General features: G+C 42.8%; 1 protein-coding gene across 1 annotated transcript in view; it reads left to right on the forward strand.

The window, feature by feature from the left end:
* Positions 1-3,673: 3,673 nt before the first annotated feature.
* The window catches only part of Ugcg (UDP-glucose ceramide glucosyltransferase), a 39,087-nt gene continuing 22,537 nt past the window's right edge, over positions 3,674-20,223 (forward strand). Inside the window, exon 1 of the mRNA XM_042696210.1 lies at positions 3,674-3,944. Coding sequence (XP_042552144.1) covers positions 3,847-3,944 — 98 coding nt within the window. The 5' untranslated portion in view covers positions 3,674-3,846. The remainder of the gene's footprint in view (positions 3,945-20,223) is intronic.

A 20,223-nucleotide genomic window follows, 5' to 3' on the forward strand; every position in this document is an offset into this window, starting at 1 on the left:
GTTTTTTGAGCGAGGCTTTCAATATATAATTCAGGCTGGTCTCCAACTCTCAGTCTTCCTGCCCCTGCCTCTTCAGTACTGGGATTATAGGTATGTACCATAATACCCTTGCCTTAACTGCTGTTTTTTTTTAATTATATGAAGTAATGCATAAAACTGACAGAAAATATACCCAACACTGAAATCATTTGACTCTATCAATAGAGGAGAGGCTTTGTTATAGGTCTTCTAGTATGATTAGGTCCCTGATGCATAATTGCTTTGTTTTGATGCTTGAGATTAAACTCACACCCCTGCATGTGCTAAACACCTACTTACTTATAGGACAATACCTCTAACCCTAGTATACTCTGTCACATTATCTTGGAAGATAAAGGAGGAGGTATACTAGTTAAGGTTTGTCTTTAAAAATGCAGAATATGATACAGTACTTCAAAGCAATGAATGCTACTCATCATATCTAAAAGGTATTAGTTACAAGACACAGTGTGTTTTTGTACATACCTAAGATGTTCAGTACGAACAAAATCAGCCAATTGTTTGTAAGTTACCATTAACTGAGAAGCAAAGAATTTCAAAAGTGTTTAAAAAATATGCTTTGACTTTAAAATTTGTGATGATATTTCCATGGTAAGGATTCTAATTCATGCCAGACATGGGTTCATTCACACCTGTAATCCACGCTACTCAGGAGGCTGAGATATGAGTTTTGTAGTTCCAAGACAGCCCAGGCAGGAACGTATTTCTAATTAACCACAAAAAGAACTGTAAGTGGAGCTGTAGCAAAAGTGATAGAGTGCTAACCTTGAACAAAATAAGCTAAGGGACAGCACCCTGGCCTCCAGCTGAGGCCGGGGTAGGGGTGGGGGGAGGAAAAAGTTTCTGTCTTGCTGTAACTTTAACTTTATCACCCTGTAGTTCCCCAATGGGAATTTAATTTTTGATTGCCAGTCTTTCCAAATAGTGCCACATGACTAGAACAAAGGACATCTCAAATCTAGGCTGATTCTCAGTTCAGACTTAAAACTGTTTTCCAGCTGGTAGCTTATCATTTAAATCCTACTTCTGGGTAGCTCTATCTCTATCAACTACAATAAATAGCAATAATAAAATAAACAATTTCTTTTCAAAACAATTCAATTCTGAAATCTCTCTAGGGAGGTCATAGATATTTAAAAGGAAGTCACTTGAAATAATAAGCGCTGTTTAAACATAAAACAATTGAACAACAGAATAAACTCATCCAGGCTAAAGAAACAAACAGAACCGTTTACCACCAGCATATCCTGCCCTGTTTTAAAATTTGGATAAATACTAAATTACTTTTAGCCCCCCTTCGTGCTTTTCTTTCTGATACAGAGTTTCAATGTTACCCAGGGTGCACTGCTGTGCTTACATACAAATCACCCTCCTGCCTCATAGAGGCTGGGTTGGAGAGGTGGACACAGGCACCCAGCCCTCAGTCCTCAAAGTAACTCAGTGTAAGTATTATCATTTGTGATTAAAATTCTCTAGTAGCTAGTGACACGTGTGTGTGTGTGTGTGTGTGTGTGTGTGTGTGTGTGGTGGGACTTGATCTCTGAGCCTGGGCGCTATCCCTCAGCTCTAGGCAAGCGCTCTACCACCTGAACCACAGCGCCAGTTCCGGTTTTCTGGTGGTTAATTGGGGATAAGAGTCTCATGGACTTTTCTGCCCAGGCTGGCTTTGAACGGTGATGCTGAGATCTCAGCCTCCTGAGTAGCTAGGATTACAGGCGTGATCCACCGGTGCCCGGCCTTTTAACAGTTTTATTTTTATTTTTTTTGTGTGTGAACATACTGTACAGAGGGGTTACAATTACATGGGCAGGATAATGAGTACATTTCTTATCAAGCATTGCAGCCTCCTCCTTTGTTTACCCTTCACATCCCTTCCCAGCCTCCCCCCCCACCCCCCCACCCAATCCTCCCCCCACCCCCACCCCCGCACCAACGTTGTAAAGCTCATTTTCGACATGACAACTTGTACTTCTCATTGTTGCAACAGGTCCACCTGTATCCTTAAACGACTTGTTTTTCCCCATCTCCTCCACAAGTTATACTGACATCAAATATAGTGAAAGCGGGGGTTATACTGTGGGGGAGGGACATACAAAGCAACAAAGAAATAATCTTATAAATGCGTTAGAAACAAATGCATGAAAGGAAAAAAAACATTAAAATACGTATCTAAGGGTTCATTTTCCTAACATCACATTATCTGACCTTTTCCACTTGACTCATACATATACTAGATATTGCAAATAAGGGAAACCATGGGACCTATGTTTCTTTGGGCCTGGCTTACTTCACTTAGGTGAATGGGAGTGGGGTGAGGAGGGGAGGTGGGCAGGTGGCTCATGCCCCATAATCCTAGCTACTCAAGAGGCTGAGATCTCAGGATCCCTGTTCAAAGTCAGTCCAGGCAGGAAAGTCAGTAAGGCTCTAATCTTCAATCAACCACCAGAAAACCAGAATTGGGACTATGGCTCAAAGTGGAAGAGTGCTAGCCTTCCACTAGTTCAGGGACAGCACCCCTGCCCACAACCGACAAAAACAAAAACAAAACCTAACTGAATTTGACCTTATACATCCAAAATTTGTTATTTCAGCATGGGATCGTAAAACATACGAATGATCTGTGAACACCAACAACACATGCTTAAAGAGCTGCATCTCTCCAGGGCTTCCTTAGCCACGTAAGGCTAATCCAAAGTGCACAGCGCAATCGCAAGACATTTCAGCAGTTTGGGACTTTCTTTTATAATCTACTGTCTTTAAAAAAAAAAAAATAGGGGTTACAGTTACATAGGTCAGGGAAAAGGTATTTTTTTTTCTCTTTGGACAATGTCTTTAAGATACCTAGAGACCAAGATTTCGCAGCTCTGAGCAGGCAGGGTGCGTGCGCGTGCGTGTGTGGTGTGCGTGGGGGGGGGGTGCGCGCACGTGTTGGGGGAAGTGATGGGGACCCTGATGCCCGAGAACGTGGCCCTGAGGAAGGCCTAGGTGCTCGGAGCTATGCCCTGGCAGGGAGGCTGCAGCCACCTCGTTGGAAGGCAGAGCCGCTTGGGTCTTTCTGTGGGGAGCCCCAGAACAGAGTCAGACAGACGAAGTGCAGACTCCGAGCAGGACAAGCCGGGAGTCCAGGCCTGGCTGCAAGGCTTGCGGGTCCCCGGCGCCTGGGCGGCGAGGTGGGAGGCCGCGGGTGAGAGGCGCGGGAGGCCAGCGGGGCTCGGCTCCGGCCGCAGCCGCCCAGGGACGCGCTCTCGCCGGCGAAGCCGCGCGCGCGCGGGCAGGCGGGGAGCAGCGGCAGCTCCGCCTCCTTGGAAGAGGGTGGTCGCCGCGGAACCGGAGGGCGGGGACAAGGCGGGGACAGGGCGGGGACCGGGCAGGCAGCGCCTAAGAGTCCCGGCATTAGCCGCCGGTTTCGATTAGAGCGCGGAGCCGTGGCGGCGGGGCGCTGCGGTGTGGTTGCACCGCCCGAAGCCGGGTGACGGAGAGGCAGGGCCGGGGGTGGGGGTAGAGCGCAAGGTCGGGCCGGTGGCTCCGCCGAGGTCTGAAGACGCGAGCCGGGGCGCGGGACAGCGGCCACCGCAGACTCCGCAGCCGCGAGCGCGCCGTGGGCCGCGCGCCGGCGGGGACGCGCCGGCGGGGGCGCGCAGGCCCTGCCCGCCCCTTCCGTCCCCACCCCCCTCGGTCCCTTCCTCTCCCCCACCTTCCTCTCGCTTCCCGCGCCCCCGCACCGGGCGCCCACCCTGCCCTCCTCCGGTGCGATCGCTGTCCGCGGCGGCGGCCGGAGCGGGCCGGGCCGGGCCGGCGGGCCGGGGGATGGCGCTGCTGGACCTGGCCCTGGAGGGAATGGCCGTGTTCGGGTTCATCCTCTTCTTGGTGTTGTGGCTGATGCATTTCATGGCCATCATCTACACGTGAGTGAGGGGTGTCCGGGGGAAGCTGGTGGCGAGGGTCGGAGCCTCGGGGAGAGGCGAGGCTGGGAGACATTTGCGCTTTGGAGGGGACTGGGCTCGGGTGGGGGTGGAGAAAGCAGATTCTCAGACGGTTCCCCTTGAACCTGTGGGGCCAGAGGGTCCTGGGATGGACGAGCGCTGGGGCAGTGAGGGAAGAGGGGGCTAGGGGTTCGCTGGTGGCTGGAAGCGCCGGGAACGAGACCGCTCCTACGTGTCAGGCGGAAGGGTGCTTGCTTGGTTTGATTGTGTTGGTAGGGAATCGTGTGATTCCCCCCCACCCCCCATCTGGGCCAAGATGTATGGTGTTTTCTCTCTCTCCTGTCTCTCTCTCTCCCTGCGTCCCTCGCCCCATAGGCCACATTCTGTTACAAGTGACAAGGTGATGATCGTTTCCACTCCAGCGACCTCCCTGTGGATTTTCTTCTTTCTGGACAGGCGCTCTATGTGCTTGGCTAGGTGTGAAGCACCTGTCCCTTTTGAAAAATGTCCACCCAACCCCCGAGCTGGCATTAGGGCTTTGGAAAACGTTCGTAGGGGCATTTCGGGATGGTTGTTTTATTTTCTTCATTCATTGCCTTGTTGAGCTTGGCAGCCTTCTCCTGCCTTCCATGTCATGTCACAATTTGAGGCCTACTGTCCAGTTCGCTGTGCTTGGGCTTGAGACTCGGGAGGAGCAGGACCTCACAGAGCTTCCATTCTAGAAGATGAACATTCCAGATAAAGCCTGTAAATAAATGAGAGCAGGGTGAAAGGATGAGGTATGACGTGGGGCTAGTTTTGATACTTCAATGCAATATCTTTAAAATGAAGCCTGCCTGTGTAAATGAAAGCATTATGTAGAGACCTACAGTATGAGTTTACAGGGCTTTTTGACCTGCAAAAGCAGAGGGGACTTCCCCACACGCAAATAATGGACTAATATTAGCACTAGAATGAGGCGTACAGAAGGAGAGGGAAGGGCTTTAAGACATGCTGGGATTTCCCCAACACCAATACCACTTTTTAATACAAAAAGTGTGCTTTTCTTTTGGGGAAAAATTACCTTTTTTCAATATAATGGGGAATGTCTTGATACCAGAGAAAGATGCTACTTGCACAAGGTACAATGATACACTAATATTTCTTTGAAAGTGAAAGAAAATGGGGCCATTTTGCTAGTGTTTATTGGAGAATTTGGAGTTTCTGAGTTGTGGTCAGTGGACACATTCTGAAGTGCATTTTACGTATATGCGTTCTTTAGAGAAAAAAATTAAAAAGCTTTGCTGGGTGCCAGTGGCTCAGCTCACACCTGTAGTCCTGACTACTCAGGAGAATCATGGTTCAAAGCCAGCCAAGGCAGGAAAGTCTGTGAGACTCTTATCTCCAATTAACTACCAAAGAGCTCAGGGATAGACAGACCCCAGGTCCTGAGTTCAAGCCCCAGGACTGACACAAAAAGAAAAAAAAAGGCTCCCCATAAAAGAAATGTAGACAGTAGTACAGAGAAAAATGAAAACAAACTTATAGCACATACACCAAAACATTATTTTATGACCCCTTTGTGACTATCTTTCCAATTATATTACTTTGGGGGGGGGACCATATTGTGATCATTGTTCTGTAACCTGTGCAAATTCATCTATTTGGTAAATTGTTACTGAGAAGCAGTTTTGTTCAAGGGATTGTTCTAGGTGCTAGATATAAGAATGAAGAATAAAAAAAAGCCAAGGCTATTGCTCACACGAGGCTATAAAATGTCATGACTATTGTTTTTCATGACAGTAAATGCATGAATACCATCATTTTAAGTGGGTGCATGGGGTTTTAATTTATGAGCTAATAATTATTTGTTGCTATTGATGTACATTTAGGTTGTTTCCAGTTTATCAAACAGCTCTGATTACGTATGTATGTATGTATGTATGTATTTTTGGTGCTGTGAATCTAACCCTCCTACATGCTAGGCAAGCACTTTATCACCCAGCTGTATTGTCAGCCCCTGTGATGAATTCCTATGTATATATCGCCTTACTTTTCTGAGAGAAGAATTATCCTGAAGTGGTGCTGTTTTAAATATGGATACAATAATATTGCCTTATACAAATGTATCTGTTCCTAGTCCTGGTAGGTAATATTGTTTGACAAACCCAATTTCCTTATTAGGCTTTTCACAGTCTTTTTGTTTTTAACTTTCATCCATTTAATTAGTAGTTCCATTAAACTCTTTTTCATATACTTGTGTGTTAGCTACATTCATTTGTAAGTTACAAACTCATACTCTTGTGCTGCAGTCTGCTGCCAAGTTCATCTTTTAATATGAAGCTAATTCCTCTGTTATCTGTTTCTATCTTTCAACTCCACACATATTTAACATTGAAAAAAGTGTATGTGTGTTTTAGATAGACAAGTCCTTTTTTCCCCTTGTATGTTTTCTGACTTTGATGTAATAATTTTTATCTTTTCTCATTCCCAGTTACTATTTCCTTTTAGTATTGTGAATTTTCATCCTTTTCCTATTTTTTTTACAAGTTGCTCTTAATTCTCCCAGTCCTTTGCTCTAATTTTAGTTTTGTTTAAATATTTAGCCACTTGTCCCCAAGTCATTTGTCAAATGACCATTTGATTATCCTGCTGTTTTGAAAATGCTGTCTTTTATCACAGGCTAAATTCTTCTTTGTACTTCAGTGTGCTTCAAGGCTTTCAGTGCTGCTTCATAGATCTATTAGTTTGTGTACCAGATCTGTTTGTTTGGGTTTGGGAGGGGGTCCTACCCTTACCCCAACCAGGGTTTGAAGTAAGGGCCTTACCTACCTTTGTGGGATGGGCACTTTAACACTTGTGCCATGCCCAGCCTTAATTCTAGTTTTAATGAATGAAGTTTTTTATTTGTTTTTTGTTGGTCATGGGGCTTGAACTCTGGGCCTGGGCACTGTCCCTGAGCTCTTCAGCTTAAGGCTAGCACTCTACCACTTGAGCTGCAGCGCCACTTCCAGTTTTCTGGTTTATTGGTGATAAGTGTCTCATGGATTTTGCTGCCTGGGCTGGCTTTGAACCACAATCCTCAGATCTCAGCCTCCTGAGAAGCTAGGATTATAGGCATATGAGCTACCAGCGCCTAGTTAATTAATGAAGTCTTATTAATTAGTAGGGCAAACCTCTCTTTGACTCTATTTTGACTTTTTAACTTTAAATTTTTGTATTATAATGCTAAGTAACTTTTTTGGGGTTGAAATATAAGTTTATAGCTCCAACTGGAGAAAACCTGACTTCCTTGTACCTGGCACTATGCTGTTTGCCCTCCTTCAGTACATATGCATCATGGCAAATGTCATCTCCTTTATTTAAAATTACCACTGCTGATGTTAATATTTCAAATAACCATCTGGACATGTTTGCCCTCTTCAACTTTGATACAGTTAGTGTGTGTGTGTGTGTGTGTGTGTGCGCGCGCGCGCCCGTGCGCGCACGCGCTTCAGAATAAATAGCAAACATTTTTTTACCCTAGTTGAAGGATCTGAGAATCATGTAAACAGCTTAGCTGAGATACTGTAGAGAGACATTGTATTTGTTTTTTAGTGCCCCTTAACATTTCCTTTTACTGACAGTATTATGTTTCTGAAAAGTTAAGTGAAAACCAAAAAAAAACCCCAACAATTTATCCAGGTGGCTCATGACTGTAATCTTAGCTACTCACGAGTCTGAGATCTGAGGATCACTATTTGAGGCCAGTCACCAAAAGCTGGAAGTATAGCTGTGGCTCAAGTTGTAAAGCATTAACCTTGAACAAAACAGCTCAGAGATAGCACCCAGGCCCTAAGTTCAAGCCGGAGGACCAATATGCATGCACCTGTGTACACCCCTCCCTCCAAAACACCGCTCATTTATAACAGGTTAGAGTGAAGTACTAGTTAAAAAAATCTTGTAAATACATTTCTTGAAATGGGTAACTTGAGTATAAAGCAAATAATCTATGCATTAATTTGTATCCAAATTAAATCCTACCTTTTAAAAGAAAGTTCGTTTCTTCTAGTCTGGTCCCACTTTCAAGGATTTTTTTTTTTTTTAATATGTGTCATTTACTATCTTTCCCATTGTAGTAAAGACAATTCCCAGTTTGATGTAAGTGTTGTTTTCAAACAAGAGAATGTTTTTTTGTCCTTTCTTTCCCTACTGTGTTTAGCAAGATTGTAGTTGAATCTCAACACTAAACATGCAAAGTTAAAGAACTGTGGAAACATTATTTTGGTTGAAACACTGAGCTGAATACTCTTTGAGTTTGTTTTCTGAATATTCTGTGTACCCTCAGTCCTTTTTTGTTTATTTGTTTTGCAGTAGTAGGATTTGAACTCAGAGCCTTGCACTTACCAGGCAGATATTCTACCCTGATCTATGCTCCAACTCCTTTGCTTTAGTTGTTTCTCAAATAGGGTCTTTCTTCCTGTCCAGATTGGACCACAGTTCTATTTCTGATTCTTGCATAGCATGTGCCACCACACTCAGCTTTTTATTGATTGAGATCCGATCTTGTGAACTTTTTACTTGATTGACTTGAACCACAATCCTTCTATCTTAGTTTCCTGAGTACCTAGGACTACACTGTGAGCCAACTGTGCCTGGCCCCTTACTCAGGTTTTTTTTTTTTTTTTTTTAAATAGGGCAAAGTATAAATAAAGTAAGTAGACATTGATTCTTGATGCTCTTCTTCTGAAAATTTGTGTTTGCAGCTGGTAGAAATAGAGCTTATTTTTAAAATTTTATGTATGGCTCTATATTTCGATGTTACATTAAGAATGTAATTTGTGAGCTATAAGTAGTTAAAATGAAGATTGTAATTGCTTAAGAAAAGTATAAAAAGCAGTTTCAAAACTGGTTATTTTTTAAAATAATGACACCTTCCTTAATTTAGGTTTAATGTTTTATTGTGTCTACTTAACAGTTCTATAAAGCACTGAGCCAGTACCCTATAGTAAAAATTGCAGGCCAGGTCTGATGAGACACTCCTGCTAGGATTCTAGCACTAGGGAAGCTGAGGCAGGAGGAAATTTCAACTTGCAGACTGGCATGGGTCACATAGACAGACCCTGTTGAAGTAGTCAATAAAACATAATAAAATAAAAAATAGAGTTGAAATTGGTTAATTGGGTGAATAACTCTTGCTCAGTGGAATGATTGTAGTTTCATACAAATAAATGTCTTACAATTCCTGAAAGCAGGAGCAGGGTGGGAAAAGGAAATAGTAGCCTGTGAAGTAGAAATCCAGTATTTCCAATATTTAGAAACCATCTATACTCACTGATATTTCTGCCAACTACTTTGCACCTCAATTTTAATATCAAACAAAAGCTTAGCCATTTCATATTTCAGATAGTATATACTTATAGGGAGTTTATTCTGATGTTTTTACTTCCTAAAAGTAAGGGATGATTCAGTCATCAACAGGCAGCATTGGTTAAGAGGTCTTCATTGGTGATTTTGCTTTGTTGCTACTTTTTGTGAGGCTAATAAGTCATGGTTTGGTGGGGACTGAGGTGAAATCATACAAAAGCCTGAAACTAGTTTTTTTCCCTTTTGCTCTGAGAGAGCACCTAGTTGGATGATAAGGGTATCAGAATATAACACCTTGCATTGTTCTCTGAGTGTCACTTTTCCCCTCTGGCCTTGATATCCTAGTGTTTGGTATTCGGCCTTGTCTTCTCTATGATCTATGACTGGAGGTGACAGGACAATGCAGAAATACTTCTTGTATCTACACATATCCTTTGGTACAGCAAAGTGCTTTTCCTCAGCGTTTCTTTTCAAGTAAATTCTGCTTCCTACAAATACATGTCTGATCTTTCTAAGCGTACCTCTTGTCCTTGTTGCATAGCTTTTGAATGAAATTTACATAATTGTTGGATCAAGATCATTGTGTCAGAAACTAGTGTTTTTAATCTAAATTTTAGCATTTGGATTACAGGGGTGGTTTGATTGTTGCTGTATACTCAGGACTATATTAGTGTTCTAAGAGTTGATGGAATGTAAATTGAAAGTTTCTTTTCTGGGTTAGTCTCAAGAGTGCGCTTGGGCTGCACATTGGTCAAATGTCAAACCGTTGTGATCATTGCTGTAGGACTGTGGCACTCAGACAGTTGAGCCCCTTTAAATTGATTCTGGGAAGACATAGAATTTGATTATAATGTGATAGCTTTAAAGAACAAGTTTAATACTGTAAACATATTTGGTAGTGGTTCTCTGGATTCATTCTTTTTCTCATTACATCTGCATAGCTAGACTGTGGGAACTGTCTCTGTTTCCAGGTATCTACCTACAGCCTCATTTCTTTTTCTTATTGTAGCTTCATCCTTCAGGAACATTAATCTTACACCAGGTGTTCCAAAACTAACCCCATCTCCCCATTGCTGTCTGTGTAACTCCTTTGAACAATGAATGTACAGTTTATTAAATTGAATACCAGGAAGCAGCAACATGTTTTGTCAGGGGAGGGGATAGAGGGGGATTGGGAGAAGGGGGAGATGAAAGGAGAAAGTGTGGTAACTTGAGAGGATGGGTAGAATTGGGAGAAATGGGGAGAATAATGGAAGAGGTGACATGGATCAAGATGCATTGCACTCATAAATGTACATGTTGAATTGAAACTCCTTTGTACCACTACTTAAAGTGTGTGTGTGTGTGTGTGTGTGTGTGTGTGTGTGTGTGTTGGTCCTGGGGCTTGAACTCAGGGCCTGCATGCTGTCACTGAGCTTTTGTGCTCAAGGCTAGTACTCTTCCATTTGGACTACAGCTGTCTTCTGGCCTTTTTTTTGGTAGTTAATTGGAGGTAAAAGCCTCATGAACTTTCCTTTCCAGGCTGACTTCTAGCCATGATTCTCAGATCTTAACCCCTCTAAGTAGATAGGATTACATGTATCCTGTGCTTATGTCTCCAGTGGCATTGATGGCTAGTTTCTCTGAACACACAGTGTAATTTCTTTAGAATTCTCTCTCCTTTTTTTCCTTATTTTTTTTTTTAATTTTTCCTTTCCTTTCTACTCAATGACCTCTTAAAGTTATTCAATTCAATTTATATCTTTGTTCTCTACTATGTCTTTCCGTAGCCATAGTACATTGGGTTTACCCTTCTACATTGTCAGTGACTATCTCTCTTCCCAATTGGGTTGTAACTTTTTGAGGGTAGGAGATGCCTTATTTTATACTAGATCTTTATAGTCCACTCAGCTTTCAGTTGTTACTTGTTGAATAAATGGTCTTCTAAGTTTTCTCTAGTGGCAATCCTGGCTTTTTACTCATTAGTTAAATTAGTCTATACCAGTAATTGGGGATTGAGGTAGATAGTCAAAATATTTGGGATGCTTTTTAGTAGACATGGATTTTTCTTTTATTAGAATAAAGTTAATCATACAAAGGGGTTTTATTTTTGTACATGTATATAATAGACTTTGATCACATTCTCTCCATCTGTTACTTTCTTATCCTTCTTGCCTCCTGTTTGAAACAGCTTCTCATTATGCTCTTTTCATATATAATTAGGCATAGATTTTAATGAAATTAAATTTAATGAAATTAAGCCAAATGGAATCTCTATCTCATTGTTTCTAAGAAGTTGCAAGTTAAGACAAAAACATGGCTATGTCAATATATTTTTTCACTCCAAAGTTTCCCACCATGATCAACTGTCATTCCAGAAATCACCTTCACTTCTAGATCTGTCATTTAGGGGGCTGGAATGCCCATGCCTGTTCTGAGCTGGTTCACAAAGGCAGATCAAACAGTCTCTCCCCTCTGCGTTCATCCATAGGATTTTATTTCAGGCATGGATTCATTAAAAAAAATTTTAATGTTTTTCATTGTAAAAATACTATACAGAGGGGTTACAGTTACATAAGTAAGGTCATGAGTACATTTTCTATTGAGCATTGTTACCTCCTCCTTTGTTTTTCCCCTACCATCTCTTCCCTGCCCTCCTCCCCAACTCCCCCCCTCCCCAAGTTGTAAAGTTCGTTTTCAACATAGTATCTTGTACATCTCATTGTTACAATGGGTCAACCTGTATCCTTACTTCAGCATTTTGTTATTTCCCTTCCCCTCCCCAAGTTAGAAAAATGTATATACAAGATGCAGGGCACCGACATCAAATACAGTGAAAACAGGTTATACTGTGGGGGAAGAACATACAAGAGAAACAAACAAACAAAAAAAAAATCACATAGTGCATTTTAAATACGTTAAAAACAATAGCAAGAAAGAAAAGACCACTTGTGTCCCTATCTTGGGGTTGATTTCACTTAACCTCATCTTATATGGTCATGTGTACATAGCTTTTGACCTTTTCTGCTTGTCCTAGTATGTATACTAGTTATTGCAAAATAAAGAAAACCATGGGACCTATGTTTCTTTGGGCCTGGCTTTCTTCACTTAATATTTTTCCCCAAGTCTTTCCATTTCCTAACAAATGTGGCAATGTCATTCTTTCTGATGGAGGCATAGAATTCCATTGTATAAATATACCACACTATTTTTATTTTATATTTTGTTTTTGGTCGGTCGTGGGGCTTGAACTCTGGGCCTGGGCGCTGTCCCTGCATCTTCAGCTCAAGGTGAGCGCTCTACCGCTTGCCATAGCATCACTTCCTAAAAAATTTTTTTTGTCTTTTCTTTTTTGGTACTGGGGATCAAACCCAGGATGTCACACTAGCTAGGCAAGTACTTTGCCACTGAGCTACAGCCCAGCCTGGTTAATTTAAACATTAAGGCTAGCTTTTCAACAGTAGCCTTAGGGAATTGTGTAGGAGAGGGTAAGACAGTTCCCTTAATTCATTTTAGTGTGGAGGGTTGATTTGGAGTTCATGATGTGTTCTAGGGTGCTCTGGTTCTGAGCACTATCTGGCAAGCCCTTATCTTCTGCTAGGACCTTGCTTTTTTAGTTGCTATCAGCGGCATACCAAATTCTACTCATTTTCTATGTACTGGAGCTAGTTCCATTGTCACTAGATTAAAGGAGTTGGGTTTCTATTTTGTCTTGTTGTTTGAGAACTCCTAAAAGATGTCTTTATTTTCTAAGGTGGGAGATGACTTTATGATCTGTAATGTGACTCACTGTCCGGTGGAAATAGTATGTTTTCCTGCACAGCTAACTCACTATTGGGTCTTTTCATTCGCTGGGGAATCTTGTGTTGGCAAAGATAAGGAATCACTGGAAGATAACACTTTGGGCTGCTGATGTAGCCATTTTGAGGCAACATCACTTGGAAGTGATAAGTGAATGCTTTATGGCCATAGCATTAGTCGTGCACATTCTGATCATAAACACTGAACAAACAGGCTTCTAGAGCATAGTCATAAGGCCACTAAGGCCTTGAATCATTGGGAATTGCTGGCATGATCTGTGTGGAGTGGGCGCCTGCTGATATAGCAATCAGCCTAATTTTATGTGAAAGATTAACAAGCTTAGTGGTGTGGAGCAGAGGAGGTAAATTCCTGGAGTCAGATAAATTGGTTCTTCTGAATCACACAGCAGAACTATAAAAACAGCACTATCTGGAGCTGACTGCAAGGTGACCTTTGTTCCTTGTAGAAGCCATATTCTTCCATGGAAGTCTTGAGTGAAATACCAGGCTTCCCTTTTGTGGAGCTATATAGAAAAGGGTTTTGTGGAGCCTGTAGCCTGTAGCCAGCTGCCTGGGCAGGGTGGGGGAAGTGGGGCATCACACACTGCTGCCCTTGACCAACGCCTCATCTCTCTCCAAGGGGTTTTCTTTCTACCTGATATTCCCTCCAGCAAGAGAAATCACTTGCCTATGGAATCATAGTGCTGTGTGACCAGATGGAAAGGCTGAGGTGGTCTGCTTCCGTAATGAAAGGGGCAGAAAGGGCTTTAGAGACTGGGATTCTAGAATAACAGTCAAGCTAGTCTAAGGTCATCCATTCTATCACTCCTAGAGGCTGTTAGAATTCTTCAAGCCAAAGCAACTGACAAGTTCACTTCTTAACTGCCATTTAAAGTTCTTTGAAGTGTTCCCTGAATAGATGTCCTTCTAGCCCACAATGGAAAAGGAAGGACCCCCCAAAGGTCTCTGTGGCTCATGATTCATTTATTCCTTTAAATAAATCTCTGGTCTCACTGAGAAAGCACTGTAGAAGGTGCCCACACATCTGTGTCTCTGGCTGTTGGCAGGTCTAACTTGTGGCAAGGTGCTGTGAGCACAACCCTCTGCCTGGCCTTCAGGGTGTCTCTGATTTTTGAAGGTGGGGGTAGAGAGTGACTGCTCTCAAGTTAAAATGTTAATTTAGAAATATGTCTCAGGAACACTGACGTGCTTATCGAAGATGTCATTTTCTTACCCCCATCGGTCCTCATTCCTCACGTAGGCTCAGGACCACTTTACTCATCAGAGGTGAAGTTGGAGTCAGTTAGTCGTGTGTGAAGGCCCATTGCATTTTCGAAAATATACTGAAGTCAAATTTCTGAAAATTGAGTGGACATGGTCCAGCAACTTCATGTTACTTTTTGCTAGTTATGTCACTTTATTGTTAATGATGGCTAATTATATTAACATTATTTTGATATTTGCATTGAAGTAACATTTGTTATTTCAGGAGAACTAAGAATATTGTTAAAATCCCTGAGTACCGCTCCTGCTGTTCCTGATGCCAGTGAGTGAGGGTTTTCCAGGGGTTGAGGAGGGGCTTTCTCCCCCACCTCGGTGGGATAGGCTGGCTGGTAGCCTGTGCTCTGGAGACTGCGTGAGACCACAGAGATATAACTGTCCGTAAAACAGTGTAATCTGCAGTCCCTTCTGGCATCTGCAGCATCTTCCTCACTAGTAGGTGGTATGACTTGGAATTCCCTAGGAACCAGCAGTTACTTTGTATATTGTGTCTGCTGCCAGAGGAGCAGTGAGCCGCCTGCTTTGTGGCTCAGCTCCTAGGATGGCTCACTCTCTCTGCCAGAAACCGAAGGGGGTTCTGTGGCATGTGACCCAACCAACATCTTGAATCATGCTCTGAGGATAAAAGAGGTAAACGAAGCCAGTTTAATGCTGTCTTTCCATTTGAGAACCCATCTAAGTTTAAGGAGAGATTTGCCTGAAAGAAAAGAAAAAACAAAACAATACCTGACCTTCACAACTGTAACAGTTAGTTTTTAGTAATAATTCATGATATTTACTCATGCTCACACTAGTTTTGTACTTTTGGACATCTGTAAAACTTTTCTAAATATTTGGCCTTTTTTTTTTTTTGCTGGTTCCCGGGCTCAAACTCAAGGCCTAGGCACTGTCCCTAAACCTCTTTGTGCACAAGGCTAGCTAGCACTCTACCATTTCAGCTACAGTGCCACTTTGGGCTTTTTCTGAGTATTTTGTTGGATATAAGAGTCTCACAGACTTTCTTGCCCAGTCTGGCCTTGAACTGCCTCCTGAGTAGCTAGGATTATATGCTTGAGCCACCAGTGCCCAAGCTATAATTTTAACTTTACACATAATGTTGGTCTAAACATTGGACATAATTTTTTTTTTTTGTTGGTTATGGGGCTTGAACTCTGGGCCTGGGCACTGTTCCCTGAGCTTTTCAGCTCAAGGCTAGTCCTCTACCACTTGAGCCACAGTGCCACATCCGGTTTTCTGAGCAGTTAATTGGAGATAAGAGTCTCATGGACTTTCCTGCCCAGGCTGGCTTTGAACCATGATCCTCAGATCTAAGCCTCCTGAGTAGCTAGGATTACAGGCATGAGCCACCGCATCTGACTCATTAATTCCTTACTCATAATTATATTTTATGACATGATCTAACTCTGTTTTTGTAAGGTAGGTAGTGATGAAGAGAGCACCAATGTGGAATTCAGGCAGGAAAAGAAGGTAGAAAAGAAGTTTATTTGCCAAACTGTTGCCTCCTGCTGTGCGTGGTAGAGAGGCTTGGCCCAAAGGGGCAACCCCTTCCCCCCAAGACATATCTGGGCCAAGGATCGGAAGAGGTGTGGCCAAGTGAGGGAAAGGTGTGGCCACACTGGATCCGGATGTGACCTCAGGGCCTGGAACCCTCCTGTGGTCAGATGGGCAGTATGACCAGGGACAGCCCAGGATGTGACCTAGCAGGAGGAAGAGGTGACTGCTTCCCAGTTACCTAGGTAACACACAGTGGGCAGAAACTTAGCCAAGAGGTTGGGAGATGTCTGCCCAGGGCCTCCGTGGCCTGGGGTAGACCTTACAGTTATAACTATAATTGGCGTTTTAATCATTTCCTTTCCCCCTTTTAGTCTTTCTTAATGCCAAGAGCTTAGATTTATGTTAAAAAAAATTCAACATAAATGTCTAATATAAATTTATGTGAATTAAAAAAATACACAAAATTTCTAGACCTTCCATTTTGGGGTATGGCCCATCCGTGTTTTGATATCTCTGAAACTCTTGTAAGAACTGTGGCAATTCAAAGAAGTTACAGTTGGTAGAAGATTGCCCTTGAACTTTTTTCTTTATTTTTAGCTTGTGGATAATAACTTCTTTTGTAGTTTAATCACATGTGTTTCTCACTGCTATACAAACTTAGGATACATCACATAAAACAACAACAACAAGAAAAAAACAACAACTTAAAGTAACCTGCCCTAAGGCACAATATCTGTGTAAGCTGGGATTTAAAACGTCCAGCAGCCAGTCACAAGCCAAGGCTCTTAAATCACCTTTATATATAGTGCCAGAGGTGGCCAGAAAAATTACCCAGGAAGTAATCCCCATGCATGAGATACCTATACGGGAATTTCTCCACCTACGGTGAGTTTTCGTTTCTGACAATTGGCAACCTTTGCATGAAGATGGAGAATGCCACTGCTCACTCTCTTCCCCCCATTCTCCTACCACTCATACCATTTTTTTCAGTCTTCATGTGTTCAGTCCATCCCATAACTGCTGATCTCTCTGTAAAGCTTCCCCCAACACTCTTCTGTTCTTACTGTAATGTAACTGAGCCTTACTAGGTCTGAGACTCTCCTCCTTTGCACCTTGGAGCCATATAAAAGGGGAGATAATGTGCAGGAGTCTCTTCCCTAGAGGTTCTGATTTAATCAGTCTTAGCCCTGCAGTTTAAAAAAACTCCCCAGCCTAGATTGAGAAAGACAGCCCTAGGCTATTTATCTGCCCTTGAGTCTTGCACCTGTCCACTTCTGGGCTTCATTTAACTCTTTCTTAACCTCAGTACCTACACTTCCTCTTCACCTCTGGCCTAGCGTGGTCTTGCCTTGTCTAATCTCAGTCTCTGTTCTAGATCCATCCAACAATTTATAGCTTCTCAACTTTGAAAGTTGTTCAGGGCTATCACACGTGATTTGAACTAGTGCTACTGCACATTCATTGTCTTCAGTCTCAGCACTGGCCCACGCTGTTCCTGACAGTGCTTGCTTTCTGTATTTATCTCTGTCATCCATTACCTGTTCTAAATCCCCACTTTATGACCACATTCTTGGTTAATTCATTTTACTCCTCGCACAGTGGGTTCTGTCATGCCACTAATTGTTTTCCTTTTCCCTTTGACTAGCTCTTTCCCCTTAGGTCAGACACTCAAATATTCTTACAAAACTCCCCCATTCATTTACTTTTAAAGCTGCTTTTATCTGTCCACCCTTATGCTCCATCAACCACCCAGTTTCTGCCACAAGTGCTCCAAGGTCGCGAAATACACACTTCATCTGGTGGACATTTCAGTTCTTGTCTTGATCTCTTGGCATTGCCAAGAAGCACGACCTCTTTCCTGATCTCTTTTGAAAAGGAAAGCAGCCATCCACATAAATCCTCATGTGACTTTCCTTCCATCCTGGCTGTCTTTCTATTTCTTAGATCACTACTCACTCTTAGTTTCCTTCTCTACTGTAATTAGTTTTACTTATTCTTGCCCACTTGAAAATAGCACTTGATGGTTCCTATATTTTTTGTTATATATATATATTTTTTGGGGTCCGGTCAGGGGGCCTGAACTCTCGGCCTGGGCGCTGTCCCTCAGCTCTTCAGCTCAAGGCTAGCTCTCTACCATTTGAGCCACAGCGCCATTTCCGGCTTTTTTCTTTTTGCTTATATGGTGCTAAGGAATCGAACCCAGGGCCTCAGGCATGCAAGGCAAGCACTCTACCACTGAGCCAACTTCCCAGCCCCTTTTGTTATATTTTTTAATCCTACATTTTAATGATACTTTACACATATCATTTTTACGCTGCACTGACCTAAGCTCTGTATCAGTTTATTTACTGTTGGTTCAACAGTTTTTCAAATTGAGAACATACATCACTGTTTTGCTGGGCTCAGGAGAATTTCTACTCTTCTCTAATATTTCTCCAAGTGTGGTTCACTGCTGGAATCATCAGAATCATTTGAGGTACTTAAGAAAAATGCAAGCCAGGCCTGGTGATACAACCCTGAAGTTCTAGCACTTGGGATGCAAAGGTAGGAGGAAGGTTGTGAGTTCCAAGTCAGTCTGGGCTACAGTAGTGGGTTTGAGGCCAGTCTGGGTTATAGAGCAAGACCCTGTCTCAAGAAAAAAATATGAGAGTGGGGAGAGAAGTGGAGAGGGGATAGTGGGGGGGCTGGGAAGAGAGGGAGATAGGGGAGGAGGAAGGAAAGGAAGGAAAAGAAGGGATTTTCCCTAGGAGCCAGCTGGCCCATTAAGTTACAGTCTGCAACTTTTAAACCACTAACCCCTGAGTCAGAGATACTTCTTTCTTTCTTTCTTTCCTTCCTTCCTTCCTTCCTTCCTTTCTTCCTTCCTTTCTTTGCCTGAACTCTGGGCCTGGGCACTGTCCCTCAGCTCTTCAGCTCAAGGTTAGCGCTCTACCACTTGAGCCACAGAGCCACTTCCGGCCTTCTCTGCTATGTGGTGCTGGAATCGAACCCAGGACCTCATGCATGCAAGGCAAGCATTCTACCACTGAGCCACCTTCCCAGCCCCCTACTTAATTTCCTTAAAGTAACTTTCATTACTCTTTCTTCTCTCACAGTGCTCAGATTTTGTGAGTGGTACTACTGGTTACTTGGTCCAAAGCTGGTACTTCTTGTCTCCTCCATCCATCAGTCATTGCCCAAGCCCCACTTACCCGAATTCCACTCTCTTTCTTTCTGTTCTTCATTTCCTGTGCTTCTTTCTGCTTTTTAGATCTGTGTATCCGCTTCTCTTCATCTGTAGACCTTTAGAATGTTTCCCCCCTGCTTTCTAGCTCTTTAATCATCTTTTAACTTTTCAATTTAGACATCTTTTAACTTTTCAATTTAGATCCTTTGAGTATTTTTGTGGTTATTTCTTGCCCAGAGGGTAAAAATTACCTTGTTAGCCTTATCTGTGAAGTTGGGGAGAGTTTATGGCAAAGAAGGAGGCTTACAGCTGGCTTCCCAGCTTCCCAAGCTTTGGTGTATTTGTGAATCATCTAGAGAACTCATTAAAGTGTGTCTTCTATTTCAGTAGTGGGGCGGGGCACAGTGGGCTGTGACAATTTCTCACAAGCCAAAGGTGCTGGCCAGTAGATCACACTTGTAGAAGTCTTCAAGGAATGCGGCCTACCCAAAGTCAGACTGTTCCAAACATGCTTTGATAGTTGTCTATCACACTGAATGACTTGTCCTGTCCTGACCATTTGGAACTGACCATACTATATTGTTCTCTCTCTCTTTCTCTCTCTCTCTCTCTCTGAAAGAAAGGAAACTGTCCATTTTGTTCCTGCAATGAAGAGGCAGTACAAGTCAATGAGTCAGACTTGTCTACCAATGTCAGGAACCCCAGTGACATTTCAAGGTTGATTTCCATTTATTGATTTCCTCCCCCCCCCCCATTATTGCTTATATTTCTTTTATTTATTTATTTCTTGTTGTTGTTATTATTTATCATACTGGGGCTTGAGCTCAGAGCCTGTGTGCTGTCCTTTTGCTTTAACCTTTTTTTTTTTTTTTTTGCTCAAGATCAGCACTCTTAACATTTGAGTCACAGCTCCATTCCCAGCTATTTGCTGGTTAGCTGGAGATAAGAAATCTCCTGGACATTCCTGCCTTAGTGATCTCCAAACTGAGATCCTCAGATCTCAACCTCCTGAGTAGCTAAGATGATCTGCATGAGCCACAGGCATCCGGTGCATTTTTTTTTTCAATCAAATGACAGATATTTTGAATTTCACTTTGGATACTGGGTATTTTTTTGGATTCAAGGCTAGCCCCTCCATTTTAGAGGGGTCTGCCACACTCTGGATTCCTGTTCCCTGCACTGTTGACCTGGAGACAGCCTCAAGGTCGTAAGCTGG

Source organism: Dipodomys spectabilis, unplaced genomic scaffold, assembly GCF_019054845.1.
Source record: "Dipodomys spectabilis isolate Male_0828 unplaced genomic scaffold, ASM1905484v1 ptg000006l, whole genome shotgun sequence".
Lineage (NCBI taxonomy): Eukaryota > Metazoa > Chordata > Mammalia > Rodentia > Heteromyidae > Dipodomys > Dipodomys spectabilis.